Genomic DNA, 23,596 nt, shown 5'->3' with positions numbered 1-23,596 from the left:
AAAACAAAACTTCGACTAATTCCGTTAAGTTTCCGGAGAGACATGAACACGACCTCTTATAATATACCAATGCCTCGCCAGTATAAAGCTTCGTTGTCCCAAAAATAAACAACCATCAAATTAAATGCAGGAACATATTTGTTTTTTTTAAATAACGATAAAAATGATAAAGTACGTGCACCGACTGAGTTATTTAAAAATAGGCGAGGTGAGCGAACACACATTGAGGGATTTGGTATGGCCAAGCTGTTAATTAAAAGAAAATCTTTAGATTTTATACTTTAACTGGAAAAATTATTTTCATGCAAAACTATGTAAGTGTGTGTGCGTGTGTGTGTGGATTCATGTTGTAATTGCTTTTAGATTAAACTTCAGTATATAAAAATATTTCATACAAAACTATGCATGTGTATGTGTGCATGTGTGTGAATAAAGTCTAAATTTTACGAGCTTGCGTTTTATTTTATGAATTTTACGAGTTTACACGTTTAGTTAAAAATATTTACATGGAATTAGTATAAAATATATTACAATATAAATACAACTGAAAAATATAATTTATTATACTCTTACTAAATAAAAAAATATAACTTATGCTAAATTTATTATAAAATTAGATTTATGATTTATATGCTAAATAAAACTAGCTACTTACAAACTAATAACTTATAATTAGCTATGTAAAATACTATCCTTTGACATCACACAGAAGAGCAACACCCCTTAAAATCCAATGATTTGGATTAATATTTGTCTTGAGATTCAATGAAAAAATGTACGTTAAATCGGTTCGCTGTGGAGTCTTGTAAACTGGACACAAATAGAAGCGGACGTCTTTAACAATAGCAGCATTTGAAGCAAATAGATGTACAACAGGCAGTGGCGTAAACAACATTTTTGATTGCGATTCAATTAAACGAAAATTTCTTCGGTCCCAACTACACCCGTCCAGGTACAAGCCATATATATAAACACCTTCAGTTGGTGGCGATGTTATATCTTCCTTAAATAGTCTGGTAACCTCATTGGCAAGAACAACTGTATCAAGTGACCAACCTTTGTGGGCACGCGTTATTTCCTGTCGCATTGCTGTCACAAAACCCTTAAAAATTTAAGGTCTTATTAAAGTCTATATGAAATGTTATGTTTGTTATGTAACATCATTAGCTTAAATCATATTTATTAATTAGATATCGTAAATTGAAAAAAAAAAATTTTCCGATTCATTTTCAACTTATGAATAATATTTAAAAAACGCACCTGAGGATTGAAAAAGCCAGTCATCCAAAAAAGGTTAGGGCGTCCCTGAAACAGCCATGTTGAGAACTGCTGGTTTCTTTCAATTAACTCGGTAAACCAAAACCCTAACGTAGAGGACGGCCAAGATATCTGAAAAAATAATTGATAAATTATAATAATAACTGGTAACAAAGTATTGTAATATTATACTGTTATACTGTTTATATATACTAATAAAAATACTTTTTGCCAAGACAATGGAACTCGAGCATTATAAATTTTATCCAAAGCATCTCTCAAATCATTTGACATAATGATTGTTCCATCAATGGCCAAAAGCAGGTCATTCAATGTGTGTCGAACAACTGTTATAATGCGTTGCATACACGCAAGTTCTTGACGAAGGAATATAATCATAGGAAGAAACTGTCCCATTTTTTGTAAGCGTGTTCTAACCTACGACGATAATAATTTTAAAAAAATTAACAAAAAAAAAAAAGCTTATAGGCACACACACACATTATTATTGCTCTGTTCTTTAAGAACATTGAGCACTCTATTTATAGAATACACAAACAAATTTACATATATATATATATATATATATATATATATATATATATATATATATATATATATATATATAAAATATATTATATTATATTATATATATATATATAATAGATATGTATATATATACTTCATGTGGTATGTAGTCTGATGGTAATTTTTTTAACATATCCTCTGCAATGCGGTAGACCGATGATTCTTTTGTCTCTCCCAATGAACTTATTTTATCTTTAGGCTGAACATTTAGGATTGTATTTAAAACATCAACAGCCGCTTTAGTTTGATAAGTTATATCTGCATTGGGATGTAAGCCAAAAACCTAAACAAAAAGAAAAAAAAAAATTTAAACATAAATTATTTCTGCATTTTCAAACTTATCAAAACCAGAATTACCTATGACATTTTTATTGGTAAAAATGCCAATAGTTAAAATTAAAAAAAGAATTAATACTATTTTGAACACTGTCTCTGTTTTAACATTAACTTTTGGTTTAACATTAACTTTATTAAGAGAAAAAAAAAACAACCTCAGGAGTGTCCACAGCAGGTAAATTTTGAATGTAAATAAGAATGTCGGTTAACTGTTCACATTTTGGTAATCCGTACCCATGGTGAAACTCAAACTTGTCATTAAACAAATTTTCATTAAACCATTCAAGGCAAAAAGTGTTGAGAAGGCGTTTGTCATACTCGTCAGTAACACGTCCACCATAATTGACCTCGCCAAGCATGTAACACAAAGTTGGCCACGACACACCCTTATGAAAAGTAGTTAAAAAGAAGTTTAACCCAAGATTTACCAAAATAAGTTAAAAAGAAATTTAAAAACTTACTTTTGCAAAATCTAGTTCATCAAGATGATTCTGAACAAACTGAAGACTGGAAGACAAATCAGACATATTAAACTCATAAGGAATGTTCCAGCCTAATGGTCCAAACTTTCGTCTCTCTTGGACAACACTATGAAGAAAAGCTGTAGCATACAACAATGGTTTCCACTGATAAAGACTTACAATATCTAACTGATCCTATTTAAAAAAAGATATAATCATAAAAAAACAATACATACACAGGAAAACAATCTATACACATACTATATAAAATACCATACACAAAATTGTATGCAATATAAAAAGTAAATAAATGATAATGAAAATATATATTGAAAATAAACAAATAGAAAAATAAAGAACTAAAAGCAATATAAACCTGTGTCATTCCAACATAAGTTCTTTTTAATCCATCTTTAATACCAGAGGGTGGTTCATTAGTAAATTTAATTGAGATCTGCAACAAATTGATTGGAAATTTAGGATGAACTTCTGTTGTCATCCAAAGTCTAAAGTTTTCATGCGCAGATTCCAGCGTAGTTAACTAATAAAATTAGTATAGCAAAGAATAAAATGATGCAATAAATACTGTATAAAACTGCTTAGTTAATAAAAATTCAGATACCATATCGTACAACTCGTCCATAAAGTTAAGTCCTAAGTGACAATTCTGTAGTAAAACCCATCCACCTTCAGTTATACATTGTTGAAGTAATCGCCGTGCATGTACTTCTTGCCCTTGCCCCATAGATATACTACGACAACCTAAAAAATCCATATTTTTTTATTGAGATTTTTTTTATTCAAAGTGTTAGATATATGCCACTCTAAAAAAACAAAATCAATATTTTTACTTAGATGCTTGCGTTTAGAAAGAGACTCAATTGCTGCAGTAGGATCTGAACCCATAGATAGCAAACAGATCATAGGAGTTAATGGATTACTCTCTTCCAATGTTCCATCCAAATTCATAAGAATACCTTCAACATACTAAAAACAAATCAATCTTGAAAAGTATTTGTTATGTGTTTTTAACTATTATTATAGTTGTAAAAAAACATTAAAAAAGTTTTTCTTGGGTTATAAAAATCATATTTGTGCATTCAAGATATACACATTGCATAATCCAAATTGTATTATATATTATAAAACATTGTGTTTGTGTGTGTGTGTGTGTGTGAGTGTGAGTGTGTGTGTGTGTGTGTGTGTGTGTGTGTGTGTGTGTGTGTGTGTGTGTGTGTGTGTGTGTGTATATATATTATATATATACACACACAAACACAAGTATATATTTCAGTATGTTGTCAATATCATTAAGGCGTATCAATAATACCTTTACACCAATGGTAGATGCAATATACTTTCTAGCCTGGTTAATTGTGCGATCAGGACACCAAGCTCTGATTAACAAAAGTTTACGAAAATCATCTAAAGCTTCATTGTACCCGTCTGGTATAACAGAATCTTCTGGTGCTAAGTTATCAAACCAGAGTTTCCAATTTTTATCATTGTTGGAAACCTTTTTTAAAGATTAAACAAATATTAAAATAAATAAAACAGAAATAAAGTAACAACATGTAATGTAAACATATAAACAAAATGAACAATGATTTTTTAATGTTTTTTTTTTCCTATTGATTGAACCATGTGTTTAAAACTATTTTATTGATAAAGGTTTCATTTTTGAATACAATTTTAATAACCTGAGTAAAATTAGCTCATCACCTTTACTTATTATATCAGTTGCATGAAAAAGGAAAAAAAGATTTTTTATATAAGACAAATGATATTTTAGCATTTTATTTTAGCAGCAAAAATTATAGCTAAATTACTTGTACAGCATGTATTCAAAATTACTTGTACAGCATGTATTCAAAATTGTTTAGTTATTGGATTAAATTATATAAAGATATTAAATCAATCCTCTAAAATTGCTAATGACAAAACCACAGTTATTATCTCCAAAAATTACAGTTAGTATCTCCAAAATAAAAATAAATAAAAATCAGGAAAAAATCAAAACAATGAAATACTAAGGCAAGCATTAAAATAAAGATAAACTAACAATTAAAGAAAAAAATAATTATATAGTTAACATGCTTTAAAAATACTTCAATTGTAACCAAACACAAGTACGTTTTTTATTCTTAGGTTTTATTTATACTAAGTTCCTTCAGAAATCAAGTTCATTAGTAAAAATCAAAATGCAATTTTTTAACTTGTCATAAGAAAGTTTGAGTTGTTTGAGGTAAAAAAAAAACTAGATTTTAAAATATCATGAACTAACTAAAACTATAAAATGATAAACACAATGGAATTTGGTAATTCTATTTAAAAAATTTGAAATTTGAAAATATATGAAACTGATAAAACTAACCTGAACAAGAATTTGTAAAAACTGTGTTAACTTGCTAAGTGATACTAAGTTTAACCAAGCTACATCTTGAATCCATTTTTTTGGCTTTGGTTGAACAATGTTCAAGTCCAATGCAGCTCCTCCTAAATTTTATTATGTTTCATTTATTATTAATCTTTATCAATTTTGATTTAAAAAAATACAAAATAAAAAAATAAAAACCTTTTATGAAAATGTCAAACTCTTCTTGTTTAATCTTTCCACTGTGTAGATCAATTTTCAATGCCAACAACAATGTAAAAAGAAATTTATGCTCTTCAAAAAATCCTCTCATCATATAAATAAACACTTCATATGTAAGAAACTCAGTGATACTGTTAATTCGCTTCAGAAGGATAGGTGATTTTGGTGATTTTTCTAAAGCGCGATCAAAAATGCGAAGAAATTGTCGAAGAGATGTTTGATACATGTTGTTGACAAAAGACATTTCCACAACCAAAAAGTAAAGAATACTTCCACGTGTTGCCACTTAAAATAAAATAGCCATGAGTTGTTAAAAATGATTGTGGAGATAAACACAGTAAAAAAACAAAACAAAAACAAAACACTCAAATATTTTGTTTTTCTTTATATGCTTTACTGTATTTACCTCCTCAATGTTAAGAGGGCTACTCTCTCTCTCTCTCTCTCTCTCTCTCTCTCTCTCTCTCTCTCTCTCTCTCTCTCTCTCTCTCTCTATCTCTCTCTCTTTCTCTCTTTCTCTCTCTCTGTATGTATATATATATATATATATATATATATATATATATATATATATATATATATATATATATATATGTATATATATTAATAAGAAAACATCAAACAATACGAATTCTCCTAATACAAATAATAATTTTTTAATTTTAATTTTAATGTATATATATATATATATATATATATATATATATATATATATATATATATATATATATACACTAAGGAATTTTACTTGTTTTTTTCTTTTATTTATTCATTTTTTATTACTGTTATACCTTCCTTCTTATAAATCCAAAACGCAAACCTTGTCACTGCATGGAAAAACAAGTTTAGCATAGTACAAACAGAAATGTGAGAGGGTATGAAATTCAGAATTTCTTTTTACAAAGCGCTCTACAACTTTAACTATAACCACATAAAATTTGTCACCCAAATAAATTTTGTTAGGCTAACAAACTTTAAATTTATAATTAACATCTTTTATTTTTAAAAATTAAAATTTTATAAAAACTAAAAAATTTATTTACATAAATTTAGAGACAAATATAAACCTGGTCTGTATTCTTCTAGTGCAATGTTAATCTTTAATTCAGTTTCTTTAGCACTGGAAAGTTTCTCACTAATTTCTTCAGACATTTGTTTGGTAGTTTGAAGTACTGCAATTAATGTGTCATCATCAACTAAAGAACCTTTTGTGCTTGTAAGCCGATGCAATAAATTATCTTCTAAATCATTCATTTTTGTATTGTTGATTGCAACTTCTTTTATAAGGTTTAAACGCTCACGTTCTAGTTCCTAAAAGTTAATGCTATGACTTAAGAACCAAGGTTTGTATTTCAAATATAACCATTTAAAATTTAAACAAAAAGCTATACCTGCTTCTCTTTAAGAATAACCCGCCCCAATAACTGGTCTTCTAAACCTTTTATTGTGACAGTAAAATCAATAATGGAAGTCTTTGCACTAACTTCTGGTGTATATAATGGATTTGGAAGTTTTGTAGTCAAATATAGCCTAAAGCCTTGCATAACATCAACCTCTTTATCACCTAACCGTACCTTAAACATAAATCACTCCTATAAATAATTTTTTTTTTTAATTATTTTAATATATATTAAATCATATTATTTGAAAGGCTAATTTCTTAATTAAATAAAAAAAAATAAAAAATTGAAGCAAATTTACCTTAAAACCTCTTCCTGATTTTATATAATTCTGCTCAAGAACATTATCTAAAACAGGATCTAGTTCCTCTTTAACATCCTCTAAGAGCAATGGTTTACCTAATGACAATGCATCTTCAAGATGACTTCTAAAATACTTGTGATTTAATGAAGTTATACACAAGTCATTGGTTTTTTCTTTATTCTTTATCCACGCTTTGCCTTGTCCCTTGAAATATAGTAATGCAAAAACAAGATTAAGTTTTTGTACTCTTAGGTGCCTCTTCATCATCCTGCTTTATTAATTTTTAACTTTATTGCTCACCTATTTAGACCTTTTTTAAACCCCCTTTCCCCTTTCTCAATTAATTTTGCAGCTTTTTCTTTGCTTATTTTCTAAAATGCTTTCAGATCAAAAACCTGAATAGTCTCTTAATATAACACTATGCCCCCCATTTATTTGGCAACTCAGAGTACTAAAACATCTCATAAGCCTTTTACAAAACAAAAATGTAATATGTAATCAAAGAGATGTATAACAATACTAAAAGTTTTTTTTGATTAAAAAAAACAAAGAGAAAAATACTTGTGGATCAATCAGTAAAGGGTAACGAGATGCCTTTGAAACAATAATTCCATTTTGAAGTGATAATTCATCATTGGGTAATCCCTGCAAGCTCCACTCATTTATTGATGCTGCATCAGTTAAAAAAGTAACCAAACTTAGGTCCTAATAGAGAATCATTAATATTATTAATTTAAAAAAATGGAATATTAAATAAAAAAGACAAAAATTATTTAACAATACCTCATTAAAAGTTATCATATTTATCCTCATTTCCTTTTTCCATAATGATATAAGAACTTTTCGAAACTCTTGATTAAATGGACCAGAGTATGACAGAAAAGCAGTAGCTAACAATACATCACCCACTAACCTAATTTTAATTATACATTGAATTAGCTAACTCAAAACAATGCACATTAAAACAATATAATATACATATGAACAATGTAACCAACATAAATACAATAAATTATTGACAACAAAATTATGTACAACAAAACTGAATTATTTGCTAAGAACTTTTCATCAATATTATCTCTTTATTCCACTAATTGCGTTCTACCTGATACAGCTGACAAACAGGTTGATCCGTTGCTTGACATTTTTATCACTCCAGCTTCTGTATTGATAGTGATTTCCTGCTTAGACTCTTCTACCGCTTGTGGTCCGGACAACATACTTGTTATAGTCTTGCAGAAGTGTTCTCCAGAGCTGTCGCCTATACTTTTAAAACTATTTAACAAGTGCTTATCAGAACCTAGTTTTTCCGCCTGCTGGAAGGCGGCATCTGTTATCCCTATTTTCAAAAACTCTGGAGAGCGATCTGACTTGTCTAACTACGGTCCCACTAGTCTTCTTCCTATCATAAGCAAGGCTTTTGAGTTTTTAATTAACAAACACTTAACCTCTCATTTTGAACCTAATAACTTACTTTCTGATTATCAATATAGAATTTGATCTTCTTGTTCTACAGCTGATTTGCTAATAGTAATAACAAATAGGTTTTATCATGCATTAGATAGAAGAAGAGAGGTTAAGGCTACCACTCTTGACATTTCTGAAGCTTTTGATAAAGTTTGGCATGCTGGTCTTCTCTGTATCAGGTAACATCTTAAAGGTTATTGAATCCTTCCTTACTAATCATAGTGCTAAAGTTGTCCTTGATGGACAGCACTCTTCTTAATATCCTGTAACTTCATCAGGGGTTACTCAAGGATCTACCCTTAGTCCTATACTCCTTTTATATTACATTAACGATCTTCCGGATATTCTCACATCTAAGGTGGCATTGTTCGCTGATGATACTACCATTTATTCTTGTCTCGATAAGAAGCCAATACTCTCTGATTGCTTGGAGGGAGCGTTTGAGCTTGAAAAGGATCTCACTTTTGCTACAACATGGGGCTTGCAGTGGCTGGTGAACTTTAACTCAGATAAGACTCATTTCAAGATTTATTTCAGCTGATCATTATTGCAATAATCTAGATCTTCCTATATTTATGAACAGTAATTTAATCTATGAGACATCTACCCTTCATCTTCTAGGACTAACTCTTACTTCCAATCTTTCTTGGAAACCATATATCAAATTCATTGGAAAATTAGCATCTGCTAAGGTTACTTTGCCTTATCGTGCTCGCCACTTTCTTACTCTGGATTCTATTCTTTATCTCCATAAATCTCAAATTTGTCCTTGTAAGGAATACTGTTGCCATATCTGGGGCGGATCTTCCAATGATGCCCTTTCTCTTTTAGACAAGGTGGAAAAATGCATTATAAACATAGTTGGACCTGCTCTTGCAGCCAACCATTATCACATTGTCGTAATGCTGCTTCTCTTTCTCTTTTCTATAAATACTTTAATGGACTGCTCTAAAAAGCTAGCATCTCTTGCGCCATCTACTAAAATTCATTCTCATGTTACTTGTCATTTTACTGTGACTGTTCCTAAGGATTTGAAAAATTCTTATTTATCTAGTTTTTTTCCTCGAACATCAGTTCTTTGGGATTTGCTTCCATCATCTTGTTTTCCTAATTCATTTAATTTGCAATATAATTCATATAATTTGAATCGTCTGCCAATTGTTATCTTGCTCTATAAACTTTATTTTTTCTCTTATAGTAACTTCCAACTCTAATAGTGGTTGCTTGCAGCCTTGTTGGAAGTGAACATGTTGAAAACAAAACAAAACAAAAAACACTTTTTTTAAAAAAAAAGGGAAAAATGTAAAATTGAAGTTGTTAATTCAGTAATTCAGAATGACTAAATTGCAAAGCAATTGCAAGTTGATTTACAACTTAAACTTTCTCGCTGAACCCTCTCTTTATGTTTTTTTAGAAGTTCTTTTCTTTATGTCTTCTTAGATTAGCATTCACTACTAACCTCTCATGGAAAACATATATAACATATATAAACATATATAACATATATAATATATAACATATATAAACATATATAACATATATAATATATAACATATATATATAATTGATTGCAAAGTTAGCATCTGCTGAAGTTCTCTTTATCTATTATTTTACTCGTGATTCCATTCTCTATCTCTACAAATTTCTTATTTGTCCTTTTGTGAAATACTGTTGCCATATTTTAGCTAGTTCTTTTAATGACACTCTTTTCCCTTCTAAACAAGATTGTTGTTGCTTTATTTGCCAAGCTTGAGCTTCCCTTCCATTGTTGTAAGATTGCATCTTTCTATTTGCTACAATCATGGTTGCTGCTCAATTGAGCTATCATCTCTAGTTCCATCAAGGAAAAACTCATTCTTGCTCAACTTCATTTGGCAAAGTCAAATCCTTTTACTGTTCTTTCATGCTTTAAAAACTTTATAAACCCTTCGGAACTCTCTCTTATCTTCATATTTTTCAACAAACTTTCAAATCTTCTGTCAACACTTTCCTTGTTCTTTAACTCTATTTTTCAGTTTTCTAGTAAGTCCCTACTTTACAGTGGGACTGAATTAGATTAAAAAATATATATATATTAACATGAAACTCAACAACATATTTAAAAAGTTAAAACTCTTTAAAACATTTTTTATTGATGAACAACAAAGCAAATATTACAAACAAATATTACGAATATTATTAAAAATATAATTATTAAAAAATGATTAAGAAAAAAAATAACCCTTATTAAAACTGGAAATCCAACCTTTGAATTTGTTCATCATATCTTTTGCTTTGCTCTGTCCACCTGTGTTTTTCACCACCTAACCCATCTATCAAAGCTTTTGCATTAGCCATTCGTAAACGACATAAATCTGCATCATCAAGAAGCATCTAAAACATGAATTAATAAACATAAAATTCATAACACTTAAGTTTATACAAAAAATTATTAATAGTGCACCTGTTTCTCGTTCATTGCATCATCAAATCTTTTTTGAGCAACATCTAGCTCATGCTGTTTAGTGTTTAACTCAGCTTCTGCACAAGCAAGATCTTTTTGAGCTGTTTCTAATCTTGCTAATTGAACCACAAGATTTGCTTTTAAAGGAAGCACTTCTTTATTAATTCCATAGAAATATGACATAGCAATAGTCCATGACAGTAAACCAGCAACATCACCACATGCCTTTTTTGCTGCATCCAAATTATAATCTTCTGCAGCCAAATAAGGCTCCATTAACTCCACCATTTCTCCATTTATTGAATCCTGGTGAAGAAATTTATTTGAGAAAAAGTATAAAATTTTGAATACGATATTTAAACCTAGAATTATTTTTTTATAATAACTAAAAAGAAAAAAACAAAACCTTTTGAAATGATAACAAAGACTGTAAAAATCCAGCTTGACTCATCATCCTCAACGATTCTGACCATGAAGGTCGAACACAGTTTTTTTCAAAATCTATAGCAACTGGATCCATTTTGTGATTAAACAAAATTAGAATACAGTCCATGATACGCATGATTAAATGCGGTGGCTTAAGTAGTTTACGTATGTTCGATATATGAGCAGGTTTAATTGTATTCAGTGCAGCCTCAGCTTCATCTAATGCAGGTTGTGCAACTTTAAGTTTGTTTTCTGCAAATAACTTATCTGTCTAAAAATAAAAAAAGGACCAACTTTTTAACTTTTAAAATTATTTAAATAAATACAATACAGATAGTATTGCAAACAAAAATCTAAAAATAAATGCTAATTAAATATTTAAATTATACTAAAATAAAAACAAACTAAAACAGTGTTATAACAAACAAATAAAAAAATTAAACAAAAAATATAAACTAAAAAAAAATCACACCGATATTGCATCAAAAATTAGTTGTGCCTTATCTTTTACTATAGATACGGCTGATTTTACTTTCTCTGCAGCTTGAGCAGTCTCAGTCACTTCCTAACAAAATCCAATTTTATTAAAAATAATTTTGATAATATGAAGTTTGAAAAACCTAAGCAATTATTAAATAATGGATATATTATTTAAAAAATAACAAAAAAGAGCATTAAAAAAATAAAACACACAAAACCTTCAACACACTATCAGCTTTTTTAGATGCAATTATTATATCTTTTTCCTTGGAATCAAGTTGTTGAGATAACTCTACAACTGCTTTTGATGCTCCATCAAGTTTTTCTAAACCAGTTTTAATTCTATTTGACAGCATAGTGATTTCTTTTTGCTTTTCTAAGTATACAAGTTTAAAGCCTGAAATAAATGATAGGTAAGACTTTGGAGTAACGTGAGCTTGCCGCCGAAATCTTTCGAAATAATTTAAGCAAGTTTCATCAACAACACTCTAAAGAATAAATCTATTTACATTCTTCAAAAGTATTGTTTTGTTTCACTTTTTAATGCAAAAAATTATATTGTAAAATACAAAAAATATATAACATAAAGTATGCAAAAAATATTAATGGTTCAAATAACTAAAAAATGTCGCACATGAAAAGCACCCATAGTGGTAACAATGGGTTTAACAATATCAAGAGAGCTAACAACATTGTACTTCAATAGAAAATGATTAGAAACCGCAATCAACGCATCTGTTGGCCATGGTGAAAACCAATTGATTGTACAACCACTCAATAAACCTGGAAACTTAAGGGCTCGGTTTCGAAACTTATCCCCAACCTAACAAAAAATTGTTAAAAATTGTTAAAATTGTTTAATGACAACTTAAATTCTCTTGTTTATAGCACATTTAAATTAGCCTCAACATATTTATAGCTCATTTAAATTAACTTCAACTCATTTTTTAGTTCATTTAAATTAGCTTCAACTAATTTATTTCAAATTAAAATAAGGTTCAACTAAGTTAAAGCTCATTTAAATTAGCTGCAACTAATTAAAATAATAAAATTAAAATTGTTAATTAAAGAAAACTGTTTTTTTTAAACTTACTATAATTTTTTTTTTATGTGTAAACAGAAAAAAGTTTAAGTAGCCACTTTTTTTCTCAATTGAGTATTGATATAGACACATAAAAGCTATTAAAAACTTTTACTAATGAAGTTACTTAAAGCTATTTAAATAGTTCAGAAAGTGAAGACTCAAAGTATCAAATACTATTAATGCGCATAATATAAGTTAAGACTCAAAGGGTTAAATAATATTTTTGCCATGAATTAAATGCATGAACTGAACTATTTGAAGCTGGATATGCTTGAACCGTTTGTGGAATTTTTAATTTACTTTATGTTGATTATATACTTTACTTTTCTTTATTAAAAAAAAAAATCATGAAAATATCAAAAGAACTACAATTTTCCTGTAAAATAAAAATAAAATGGTAATAATAAAGTTAATATAATAAAATTTTTTTTTTTTAATTTAATGTTTTGAATAAAGATGTTAAAACCACAATTCAATTTAAAATTTGTTTAATTGCTTATTAATTTGATTGTTTAAAATATTTTTTATCGCATTTCTAAAAGGGGTTTTTAAATAAAGATTATCTAAAACTGTTTATTATTCTGTAAATTGTTTATTAGAAGAAAGTTTTTCATTGCAATTCTTAAAAGTTTAAATAATAAAGTTTATGGAAAACAAATAAAGTTTAAATCATTCAAAAGATTATTAAATTAGAAAATTTTTTTTGTGGTAAAACAAAAATTATCAAAAAATGTATGAAAAAGTCATCAAAATTTTTGTAGGACCTAACTGACTCTACAAGAGCAGAGTAATAAAATTTTTTTCAACTCACCGGAGAAAAGCATAATACAACATGTAAATTGTTCTTGGCTCTGGTAATAAAATAATCATACAAGTTTTCAAGAGTTGGTGGTCGTCGTGGATACTCTTGTTTCATAACTGGAATCAGCTCATCTGTGATCTCATTGATTTCGTCTTGAGGAAATAAGTTAGAAATCTACAATGATATTACAAAATAAAAATAAATAAAAAAATACAAAAAAAAAAAAAGACAAAACTAACACCAAGAAAAAATTAAAAAAAAAAAAAAATGCAAGCATTTAAAAAATAATTATTAATGTTATCTTCAGTTTGTTATTTAAAATTTTTTACTAAGTTTGAATCAAATTAAAACCAACCTCTCCTGAAGCTAACACACTGTTGATGTACTCTAAAAACACTTCATCTTTTATTTCATTATCTGTAAAGATAAATGTAACTCCTTTCCCTTGTTGACCAGCAATTCTGTACAACTTTCTTAAGTCATCAATGAGGTTAGGTGTGTTGTATGATCTACACGGTTGAAGATAAAAGTCATTAAATATAATAACTCAATAACTGGTACCTTCATTTCGTTGTAGCCTTCATTTCGTTGCCTTCTATTTAAAATTTGGGATGTGACAAAACTCTTATTTGACTTTATACCTCTTAAAATTATTGTAACATAAAATACCAAAGATTTACAGTCCCACACTTTAGAAACCTAAAGCTGATGCTAGTAAGACTACTGATACATTTGTTTGTTCAAAATGAGCAAAGCAAAGTATAAAAAATGATCATTAAAAAAGAATCTGTCTGGATTTTAACCTACTACTGACAAAAATTCTATAAATACTGTTGATCTGAAAATAAAAAAAGCTAAAAGTAAGATTAAAAATATTTATAGAAACAAGATATTTTTCATAAAGTTGTTACAAGTAATATGTAAGTTGAAAGTGGAACAAACCATATACAAAAAGATTTTTTTGAAAAAAAAAAAAATTAACAAAATTAGAATCTATATAATTCATATGAAGAATCAGTTGAATTATATAGAGCCATAATCATGGTTCTGAGATAAATAACAAGTCGGTTACAGATAGCATCACGCCATATATATCTAGTAAATCATATGCTTCCAAAAATGTTCAGAAGAGTGTATATGTAAGTATGTCCAAGTAAGTATACCCATGTAAATCCAACAATACTTTAAGATACTTATAAAAACAAATTCATTTAAGAAAAATTATTTTTCAAATTAATATTGATAATGATACTGAATAAATAATGAAACTTTTAAGTAATTATTGACATTTAAATCATGTAATTCATTTAAAAGTTTTGAAGGAAAATTTTTAGTTGAACAAAAAAATAAATTATCTGCAACATGTGAAAATTAAAACCTGGTTAAAGTAATCTGAAATGTAGAATAACCAGCAATAAATGAGGCTAATCGAGTCAATGATTGTTTGCCTGACCCACCAACTCCAACTAAGAGAGCATTACCACGAGGAGTTTTTAATATCCGAGATATCTTGATTAAATGAACCATAGCATCCTAAAAAAATATATAAATTTCTCAAACTCTAAATTGCGTATTATGAGATATAAAGCATCAACAACAAAAAAAAAGAACACCTTGAAAGTGTCTTAATGTGTCAGCGTATACGCAGCATTTTTTTTGTTTGTTTGTTTTTAAACAAAATTAAAATATTTTTTATAAACTCTATATATTAGTTTTAAATATTTTGTTTAGTATTTACTAAGTGGCTAGAAAAACTCTATTGGGAAACTCCTCCTCTTGAAAAAATGTTTGATACTTATTATAAAGTAAAACTTTGAACATATCAGTAAAAATAATATACTAATAATAAATAATATATAACAACAATATGTAACAAACTATTTTCTATAACAATGCTCTTAATAGGTCTTAATAGGTTATCAACTTTTTAAATTAACAATCATTAATTACAAATTCATTGATGATTAATGACAATAACTGAAATGTTTTGAATTTTTATTAATTGAATTATTATTTTTAACATACATTGTTGTTAGAACTGTTTGTTGTGATTTGAATTGAACATTTAATATTAGTTTTAAAATTTTAATTGTTTTAACTTTATATTTTTATTAATATTTTCCCAAAATTACCTATTCAATACCATTTTATTTAAACACAATATAAAAAAAAAGCTATTTATATGTTACACATGTTACAAAAAAATAAATATATAAAAAGTACAAACATAAAAAACAAAAAAAGTAGTATATATCAAAGGATATGAAAAACATCATTTTTTTGTCTCTCATTACAAAAATTATTTGTTCACCTAATAATTTATAATTTCCTTTTTATTTCTCTTTAATTATAGTAATAAAAAAATAAAACAACAAAATAACCTTGAAGAAGACTAAGTCTAACTCTGATCCTCTCACTATCTCATTATACATTTTAAGATACTTGTCCAATTGAAACTTAACACTGTCAATTGATTCCAATGGTTCATATACACTTTCAGCGTGTGCAGAGCCAATCTCTCCTATTAAATTTAAATATAAGTTTTCACACCATAAAACTTTAACCATAGTAGTTGATAAACATTATTTCAAAAATTTGTCAGTTACATTATAAAAGATAGATAATATTATATAACATTAACTTATAAAAATTTACCTTTCATAAAGGTCACAAAATAAGGCTCATTTTTCAACAAGGCACTAGTAATATCACACTCAGTATCAAAATCTTCCTTAACAATACTTGTAATTAAATTCTCAAACCATTCAACATCACTCTTCACAAAGAATCTGTCGGAGATGACACGACAACATTCATGTTTCCATAAATTTAAAAAAATTTGTTTATTCTTTGCAGTAGAAGCATCAATGCTTAACATACCCTTAAAAATAAACATTTTTTATATGTTCTGTATGACAAAATGATTTTTAAGGATTACAAAAATTATTTTCAGTGGTCATTCATCGCAAGGTCATGGTCATGTCTAAAGACATTTAAAAAATTTGAGAGGTCCTTATTATCATCAAAAAATTATTTTCAGTGGTTGCTCAAGACATTTAAAACATTTGAGAGGTCCTTATTATCATCAAAAAATTATTTTCAGTGGCAGCTCAAGACATTTAAAACATTTGAGAGGTCCCTATTATCATCAAAAAAAAAAAAAAAATCAAAAGCCAAAATAAGAGCAAGAGTCAAAAAAAACCCATCTAGTTGTAAAAAAAGCAATGTTTTATAAAAACTATATTTCATGTAATAAAATCAAAAGTGAGAAATTTTATATAAATAAATAAAAATATTGTATGAAAGTCAATAAAAAATAAAAGTAAATTCAACAAAATGCTAAAGTAGATATTACACTGTTATAGATCAACACAGTATTTTATGAATATTTTATTTTTATATTTAAAATTTTCAATAAAAGGATGAAAAAAAACTGGCTGTTACATTTCACTTTCATAGATAGAGACAAACACAATACAGATTATATATATATATATATATATATATATATATATATATATATATATATATATATATATATATATATATATATATATATATATATATATATATATATATATATATATATATATATATACAGTGCTTCCAGAAAGTATTAGCGCACTCATATTTTTTTTACCTAAGGGAACTTCAAATGAGTGTAATTCGAAAACAATAAAAGGCTAAGTGATAATTTTTTTTTTACTTATTCATAAAATAAAGCAGAAATACTAATTGTCAAATATATAAAGGATATTTCTTTATTATTATCTTGAACTTAATTAGAATACAACAAGAGTGATAAAAACAATATTAAAAAAGTGTGCAAAAGTATTAGCTTACAGTTTTTCAAAGATGGTAAGAAAGTTTAATATTTTATGTGACCACCTTTGTTTTTAAGGCATGCTAAGACTGCGCAGCATAGAATCTATAAGTTTTCTGATTAATTCTTGTGGCACGGTATTCCACAACTCTTGCATCTGCGTTTTGAGCTGCACCAAGTTAGTGGGCTTGCTTTTTTGTAATTTGCAGTCCATCCAACTCCAAAGATTCTCAATAGGATTTAAACCTGGTGAGCGAGTGGGCCAAGGCATTAGATAAAACCATTTTTTTTCCATGTATTGCTTTATTGAGCGTGCTGTGTGGCAAGAAGCGTTATCTTGTTGAAATTGCCAGGTGGAGTTTGTCTTGAAAACGTCCATTGATGGCTTTAAATAACCTTCTAATATCTCTCTATATTGATGTTGATTAAGGCAATCAGTGTAAAGATGCGCCAGTCCATTGCTAGATCCAGCAATGCAGCCCCAAATGCTAATTGAACCTCCTCCTCTTTGAACTCTTGACATGATAAAACGAGGATTATATTTTTCGTTTTTGTATCTCCTCACGACAACCCTTTTCCTGCGATTAATAAGTTCAAAATTTGACTTGTCTGAGAAAATTACCTTTCTCCATTGCTCTACAGTCCATGCAGCTCTCTCTTTGCACCATTTTCTTCGCTTGAGACGGTCTTTGATACTTAATAGTGGCTTCTTTGTTGCAAGGTATGAATTGAGATGTTTTTTCTTCATAAGCTTGCTAATTGTTGATCGGCTTACTTGATGTGCACCCAAAGCTGTATTCAGGTCTGAGGCAATTTCGGCTATGCTTATGTTTGGGTTGCGTCTAGCAAGCATAATTGCTTTATTTTCGTCCCTTTCTGACATTTTTTTGGGACGACCAGAGAGACTCTTGTCTTTGACTGTTCCAAACTCATTATAGTTTTTGAGCGTTGTTCTAACGCTGCATTCACTGATTTCAAGTTGACGTCCGATTTCTTGATTGCTGAGACCACTTTTGTTCAGGCCAACAACTTGCCACTTTGTTTCAATTGTTATGCTCCTTAAACCCATATTTTTGTTGTTGCAATTTTAAAGTATTAACTAACTGTATTTCAAATGATATTTAAATGCCACTTCAATTTATTCTTCTTACATTTTTATTGACTATTATTATTCAGCAGAGAGTTTCTAACAAAAATTAACCAAGAAAGTTTTTCTCAAAGGAATTAAACGAGTGTGCAAATACATTTTAAATGAGTGCGCTAATACTTTTGCACGCTTAATTTCAGACATTTTTCCGAGTAATCATTAAACTTCTAATTAACTCATAAAAAAAACAAGCAGGTTGACAATATTTGACATTATAATTAAATTTAATTGGTTTTACCTTTCATTTAAAAAAAAAACTAGTTCAAAATTAAAATTACTTTGCAATTTATACTGATTTGAAGTTGTCTATAATAAAAAAATTTTGAGTGCACTAATACTTTCTGGAAGCACTGTATATATATATATATATATATATATATATATATATATATATATATATATATATATATATATATATATATATATATATATATATATATATATATATATTTAATCAGTTATTACATTTATACAATAGAAACTTTTAAATGCAAATAGGCATTCATAACATTCTTGAACGATGAAAAATTAAAATATATATATTTTTTAATCATATTTTAATTAAAAGTTTCATAAGTAAAGTTTCTTTGTAGCATTGTGTGGAAATTTTTATTTTATATTTGTTGTTATCTTTAATTTTTAAAACATTTACTACTATATAGACATCAACATTCTTAGTTATATAATTAGTCAGCATATAATTAATTAGTGAATTCCTAAGATAAATTAAAAAAAACTTTAAATAAATTTTTAAAAAAGTACAAAAAAAAAAAATAATAATAATAGTAAAAGTAAAATTTTTAAATAACAAACAAATTAACCATGTTAATTTGTTTACCTCTACAACTCTACCTTTGCAGACCTCCAACAGATTAAGGTTGGCAAATTATTGCCAACCTTATTTTTTCTAACTTCAACGGTTGATATATATATATATATATATATATATATATATATATATATATATATATATATATATATATATATATATATATATATATATAGTATATATATATATGAATATATATATATATATATATATATATATATATATATATAAAAACAAATTCAAAATTAAAACCTACCTGCCATATTCGTGAAAGGTCTCTTAAGTTAAAAATATAATGAAACTTTGCTGGAGAAGCTAATAAATTTTGTTTTGTAAATTGCCAAAGTTTTCTTGTAGACTTCACAAGTACATATGCAAGATCTTGAATTTCTTTTGAAAATCCTTTCTCCTTAGAAAAGTAGTGACAACTAATAGTCTGAAAGATTTTGTCTATCGAAGCATTTGAAGGAAGTGTACAATTGAATATGCTAAAATGGCGCTTTAAGCGCTCAGGTATGTCATTTCTGCCTCCTCCTGGAAGAACCATAGCCGCTACAAATTGAATATCAGAAATGTTCATAAAATCGCCTGGTTTATCTATACTATACATTCCTTTGCATTCCATGAGTTGGCGAACAATTTCATTAGTAATCTAAATTTGTTTAGTAAATAAGTTTATAATAAAATTATATATACTTTTTATTACTGTGGATTTAGACAAGCATGAAATGTAATGTTGTACACATCAACATAAATCAACTGAAGGGTTTGGGCAGGAAGTATGTACATATATCAACATTAACATCAACATTATTAACTGAAGGGTTCGGACAAGAAGAATGTACATATATCAACATAAATTAACTGAAGAGTTTGGGCAGGCAGTATCTAAATATGAAGGAGATTTATTGTAAACAAAATTAAAACTTTTTTAATTTTTTTTTTTTCTTCACCATAAAAATGTCTGTATTTGATATCTATTTTAAAAATAATTATCTGGGTATCACTTATTTTTTTTTAAAAAAACCTGTTCATATTCCTAACATTTTCCGTTGGTTTCCACCAGTAAATCTGTTAAATTTTTCCAAAACTTTTATCTCTTTAGAAATTAAGCCAAAATTTTATAATTAAACTCTCTAAAAATATTAAAAGTTTTTCAAAAGTACACCATTCAAGATCTCAAAAGAAGCGGAATTAAATTTCAGAGAAGAATTCAAAAACAACAAGGATTCAGGATTCATATTTGTTTTTAACTTAAAACTTATTTAAAAAAGATTTGGGTAAAAAAAAAAAAACTGAACCAAAAAAACGTTTCTGCAATAAAAAAATGAAACATAAAATATAATGATTATTTATATGAAATATACAAAGTATAAAAGGTTTTTAATTTAAACAGTTGTTTTAGTCTTATCAGTCTTAGAGCAGTAAAATTCAAACTTAATAAATTATTATGGCGTTATTAAATTTATTTGAAAATATTTAAAGTTGCCAATAAGCACCAATGAAAAGTTAATAGAATAGAGCGAGGCCTTATTCTAGAAATAAGTGTTTTTTAATAGAACATACTAGTACTGTGAAAATTTAAACCCACAGTAATTTAAATTTATTAAATATTAAAAATATATAAATGTTTTAAAAAGAATGTGTAAAAATTAATACAGTTAAAATTAAATTCAAAATAGAAAATGTTTTAACTATATTCTATATAAAAAGAAAAAGAAACAAAACAAACTTGATCTCCCCATTCATTTACAACAGGCATGTTTATGTCATCAATAAACACTGTCATTTTTCGACCTGCAGATGGTCCATATGTATTTCCAACACGTTTATCTACATAACTTTCAATTAATCTCTATAAAATAAAGCATTGGTTTTTGATATTAAAAATAAAACAAACATGGTTAATATTAACTACCATGGTTAATAATAACTACCAATTAACCTGCAAAATGACTTTTTGCCATTGAAATTTAAGCTTTATTTTTATTAACTTTGAATATATACATTGAATATGTCTAATATTTATATAAACTATTTTTTTTAATAGATAAAAAACTAAAAACAAAAATAATAAAAAAAAATATACATAGATGTATAATTGGGCCAAGTCACTCTGTTAGTGGTGACATAAAATTTAGTATAACCTGCTTCATATGGGACAAATGAGGCTCCTTCACTATGATTTAGGCAACTTACCTAGGAGAAATAAACCCCTCAATTAAATTGTGGGTATGGATAGAAGAAGCATGTAATCTCTGACTAGTAACCTTTCTAGTAATTGCATCACAATAAAAACACTCATTCATAATCAGCAAAACAGATTTGCACAAGGAGGGCCAACTTGGTGGTAACAAATTTTAAAGAGTTTTGATGCTTTTATAATGTTATTTAAATTAAAAAATGATATCATGGTAACTTTTCATGTGAGCTGTTTATTTAGAAATTGGCATAAATCACCTTTTCAAAAAAATCAAGTTATTGACAACAATGATTACAATCTAATAGTATCTCTTCATTTGTGAAATAATTTAAATCAATTGTGTTGAAAATTATTGAGATAATTTGGAAAGAAGTTTTGCTAGTTAATGGTATAACGGTATATGTTAAAATACAAACCTTTAAAAATCTCTGTTTAAAAACAAAGTGATTTATGTCACTTTCAAAATAAACAACTCATAAAACTCATTAAATTAAAAATTATCATCATTTTTTTTTCAAATTTTCAAACAAAATTGGAAAAAAAAGATATTGCATCATTGAAATATTCTATTTATATGTTGAATATTTATATAAATATTTGTTTTATTTATATAAATTAAACAATTTTTTGTATTATCTCATCTTGAAAAAAAGTTTGTGGTTCCTTAACACTATTTGATTTTTTCTTAAATTAATAAATTTTAAATTGTTAATTTTGCAGTGAAACCTAATTTTAAAGTTAATTATTAAAAAAAATGTATTAAATAAAAACACCTGAAAAAGCAGTGGTAGTGTCGCAGAAGAGAAGTTCATTACTTTATACATATGCTCATCAGGATTATATTGATTACAAAAGTTTTTCAAAATAACAGTTTTTGCAGTGCCTTGTTCACCAATAAGAAGAACTGCCTAAAAATAAATTTGTGAAAAAAAAAAAATTCAAAAAATTGTGACTGTCAGATGAACAACAATATAAAAACCAGAATAGTTAACATAATTTATTTGACATTTGGAAGTAATATAAGGTTGAGGGACTTTTAAGGTAATAAAAATGCTGTTAGACTTTTAAAAGCAATAATAAAAATAAAAAATATGATAGACTTATAACAAACAAAAAAAAAGAAAATGAAAAAAGACAAAAAGTAAAATAACCAAAGATTTAAAATAAAGCAAAATGAGTATGAATTAGAAAAGGAAAACCAAAATGAAAACATGAAGTAACCATTTACAATGAAGTAACCATTTAATCTAAAAGATGTGACTAAACTAAATGAGAAGTGACACAAAATCAATAGGGCATTCTCATTTCTATACGTGATATTTTTTTTCGTGTGATTTTTTACAACTAAAAAATAAAAAAATGAAAGATATGCAATGATTTTTTAAACGCTATACTCCAGTTAGAAATATTTGATGACTGCTATTTTTCATTGAAAATATGTTAAATATGAATTGTAGAAATATTAAATTATTAATTATTAATTGTAGAAAAAAAAAAGAGAAAGAGAACTATAAAGAAAAAGAATCAGGAGAAAGTAATAATATTAATAATAATAATTTTAGTAATAATAATAATAATAATAATAATAATAACAATAATAATATTAAAACAACAATAACAATAACAACAACAACAATAACAATAAATAGTATAAATATTTAAAAAAATGGAAAAATAAAAATAATAATAAAAACAATAATAAAGTTAATAAGAAAATATAGGTATAATAAGAGAGCAGTAATAATAACGACAAATTAAAAAAAAAAAAAAAATTGCTTGGACTATTAAATAGTGTACTGAGTACTATCTGTGCTTTGAGTCAAGTTCTTTAACCAGTTTAAAAATGACTAAAGTACAAAAAACTATAAAACACAAAAAACCATCGTCATCATTTAGTGATGACGATGGTTTTCTTTTGTTGAGTCTTAACTCTTGCAAAGTTCACCAGAC

General features: G+C 27.0%; 1 protein-coding gene across 3 annotated transcripts in view; it reads right to left on the bottom strand.

Moving 5' to 3' along the window:
- Positions 1–441: 441 nt before the first annotated feature.
- LOC100209217 (dynein axonemal heavy chain 5) overlaps positions 442–23,596 on the bottom strand; it is a 132,397-nt gene continuing 109,242 nt past the window's right edge. For all 3 annotated transcript variants that reach the window (XM_065793250.1, XM_065793249.1, XM_065793251.1), the window contains 31 exons: positions 22,420–22,554; positions 21,176–21,298; positions 19,700–20,095; positions 16,300–16,525; positions 16,026–16,165; positions 15,023–15,177; positions 14,000–14,153; positions 13,654–13,818; positions 12,393–12,581; positions 11,977–12,246; positions 11,751–11,843; positions 11,259–11,549; positions 10,853–11,158; positions 10,655–10,782; positions 7,726–7,855; positions 7,504–7,647; positions 6,940–7,146; positions 6,630–6,812; positions 6,306–6,549; positions 5,218–5,523; positions 5,017–5,138; positions 3,973–4,158; positions 3,494–3,629; positions 3,265–3,404; positions 3,019–3,183; positions 2,643–2,837; positions 2,337–2,567; positions 1,940–2,128; positions 1,483–1,695; positions 1,261–1,389; positions 442–1,102 (listed from right to left, as the gene is read on the bottom strand). In XM_065793250.1, the coding sequence (XP_065649322.1) occupies positions 689–1,102; positions 1,261–1,389; positions 1,483–1,695; positions 1,940–2,128; positions 2,337–2,567; positions 2,643–2,837; positions 3,019–3,183; positions 3,265–3,404; positions 3,494–3,629; positions 3,973–4,158; positions 5,017–5,138; positions 5,218–5,523; positions 6,306–6,549; positions 6,630–6,812; positions 6,940–7,146; positions 7,504–7,647; positions 7,726–7,855; positions 10,655–10,782; positions 10,853–11,158; positions 11,259–11,549; positions 11,751–11,843; positions 11,977–12,246; positions 12,393–12,581; positions 13,654–13,818; positions 14,000–14,153; positions 15,023–15,177; positions 16,026–16,165; positions 16,300–16,525; positions 19,700–20,095; positions 21,176–21,298; positions 22,420–22,554 (6,105 nt within the window). In that variant the 3' untranslated portion in view covers positions 442–688. The remainder of the gene's footprint in view (positions 1,103–1,260; positions 1,390–1,482; positions 1,696–1,939; positions 2,129–2,336; positions 2,568–2,642; positions 2,838–3,018; positions 3,184–3,264; positions 3,405–3,493; positions 3,630–3,972; positions 4,159–5,016; positions 5,139–5,217; positions 5,524–6,305; positions 6,550–6,629; positions 6,813–6,939; positions 7,147–7,503; positions 7,648–7,725; positions 7,856–10,654; positions 10,783–10,852; positions 11,159–11,258; positions 11,550–11,750; positions 11,844–11,976; positions 12,247–12,392; positions 12,582–13,653; positions 13,819–13,999; positions 14,154–15,022; positions 15,178–16,025; positions 16,166–16,299; positions 16,526–19,699; positions 20,096–21,175; positions 21,299–22,419; positions 22,555–23,596) is intronic.

The sequence above is a fragment of the Hydra vulgaris genome, chromosome 03 (assembly GCF_038396675.1).
Source record: "Hydra vulgaris chromosome 03, alternate assembly HydraT2T_AEP".
Lineage (NCBI taxonomy): Eukaryota > Metazoa > Cnidaria > Hydrozoa > Anthoathecata > Hydridae > Hydra > Hydra vulgaris.
Note: the sequence above shows the minus strand (reverse complement) of the source record. Positions and strands in the feature narration are given on the sequence as shown.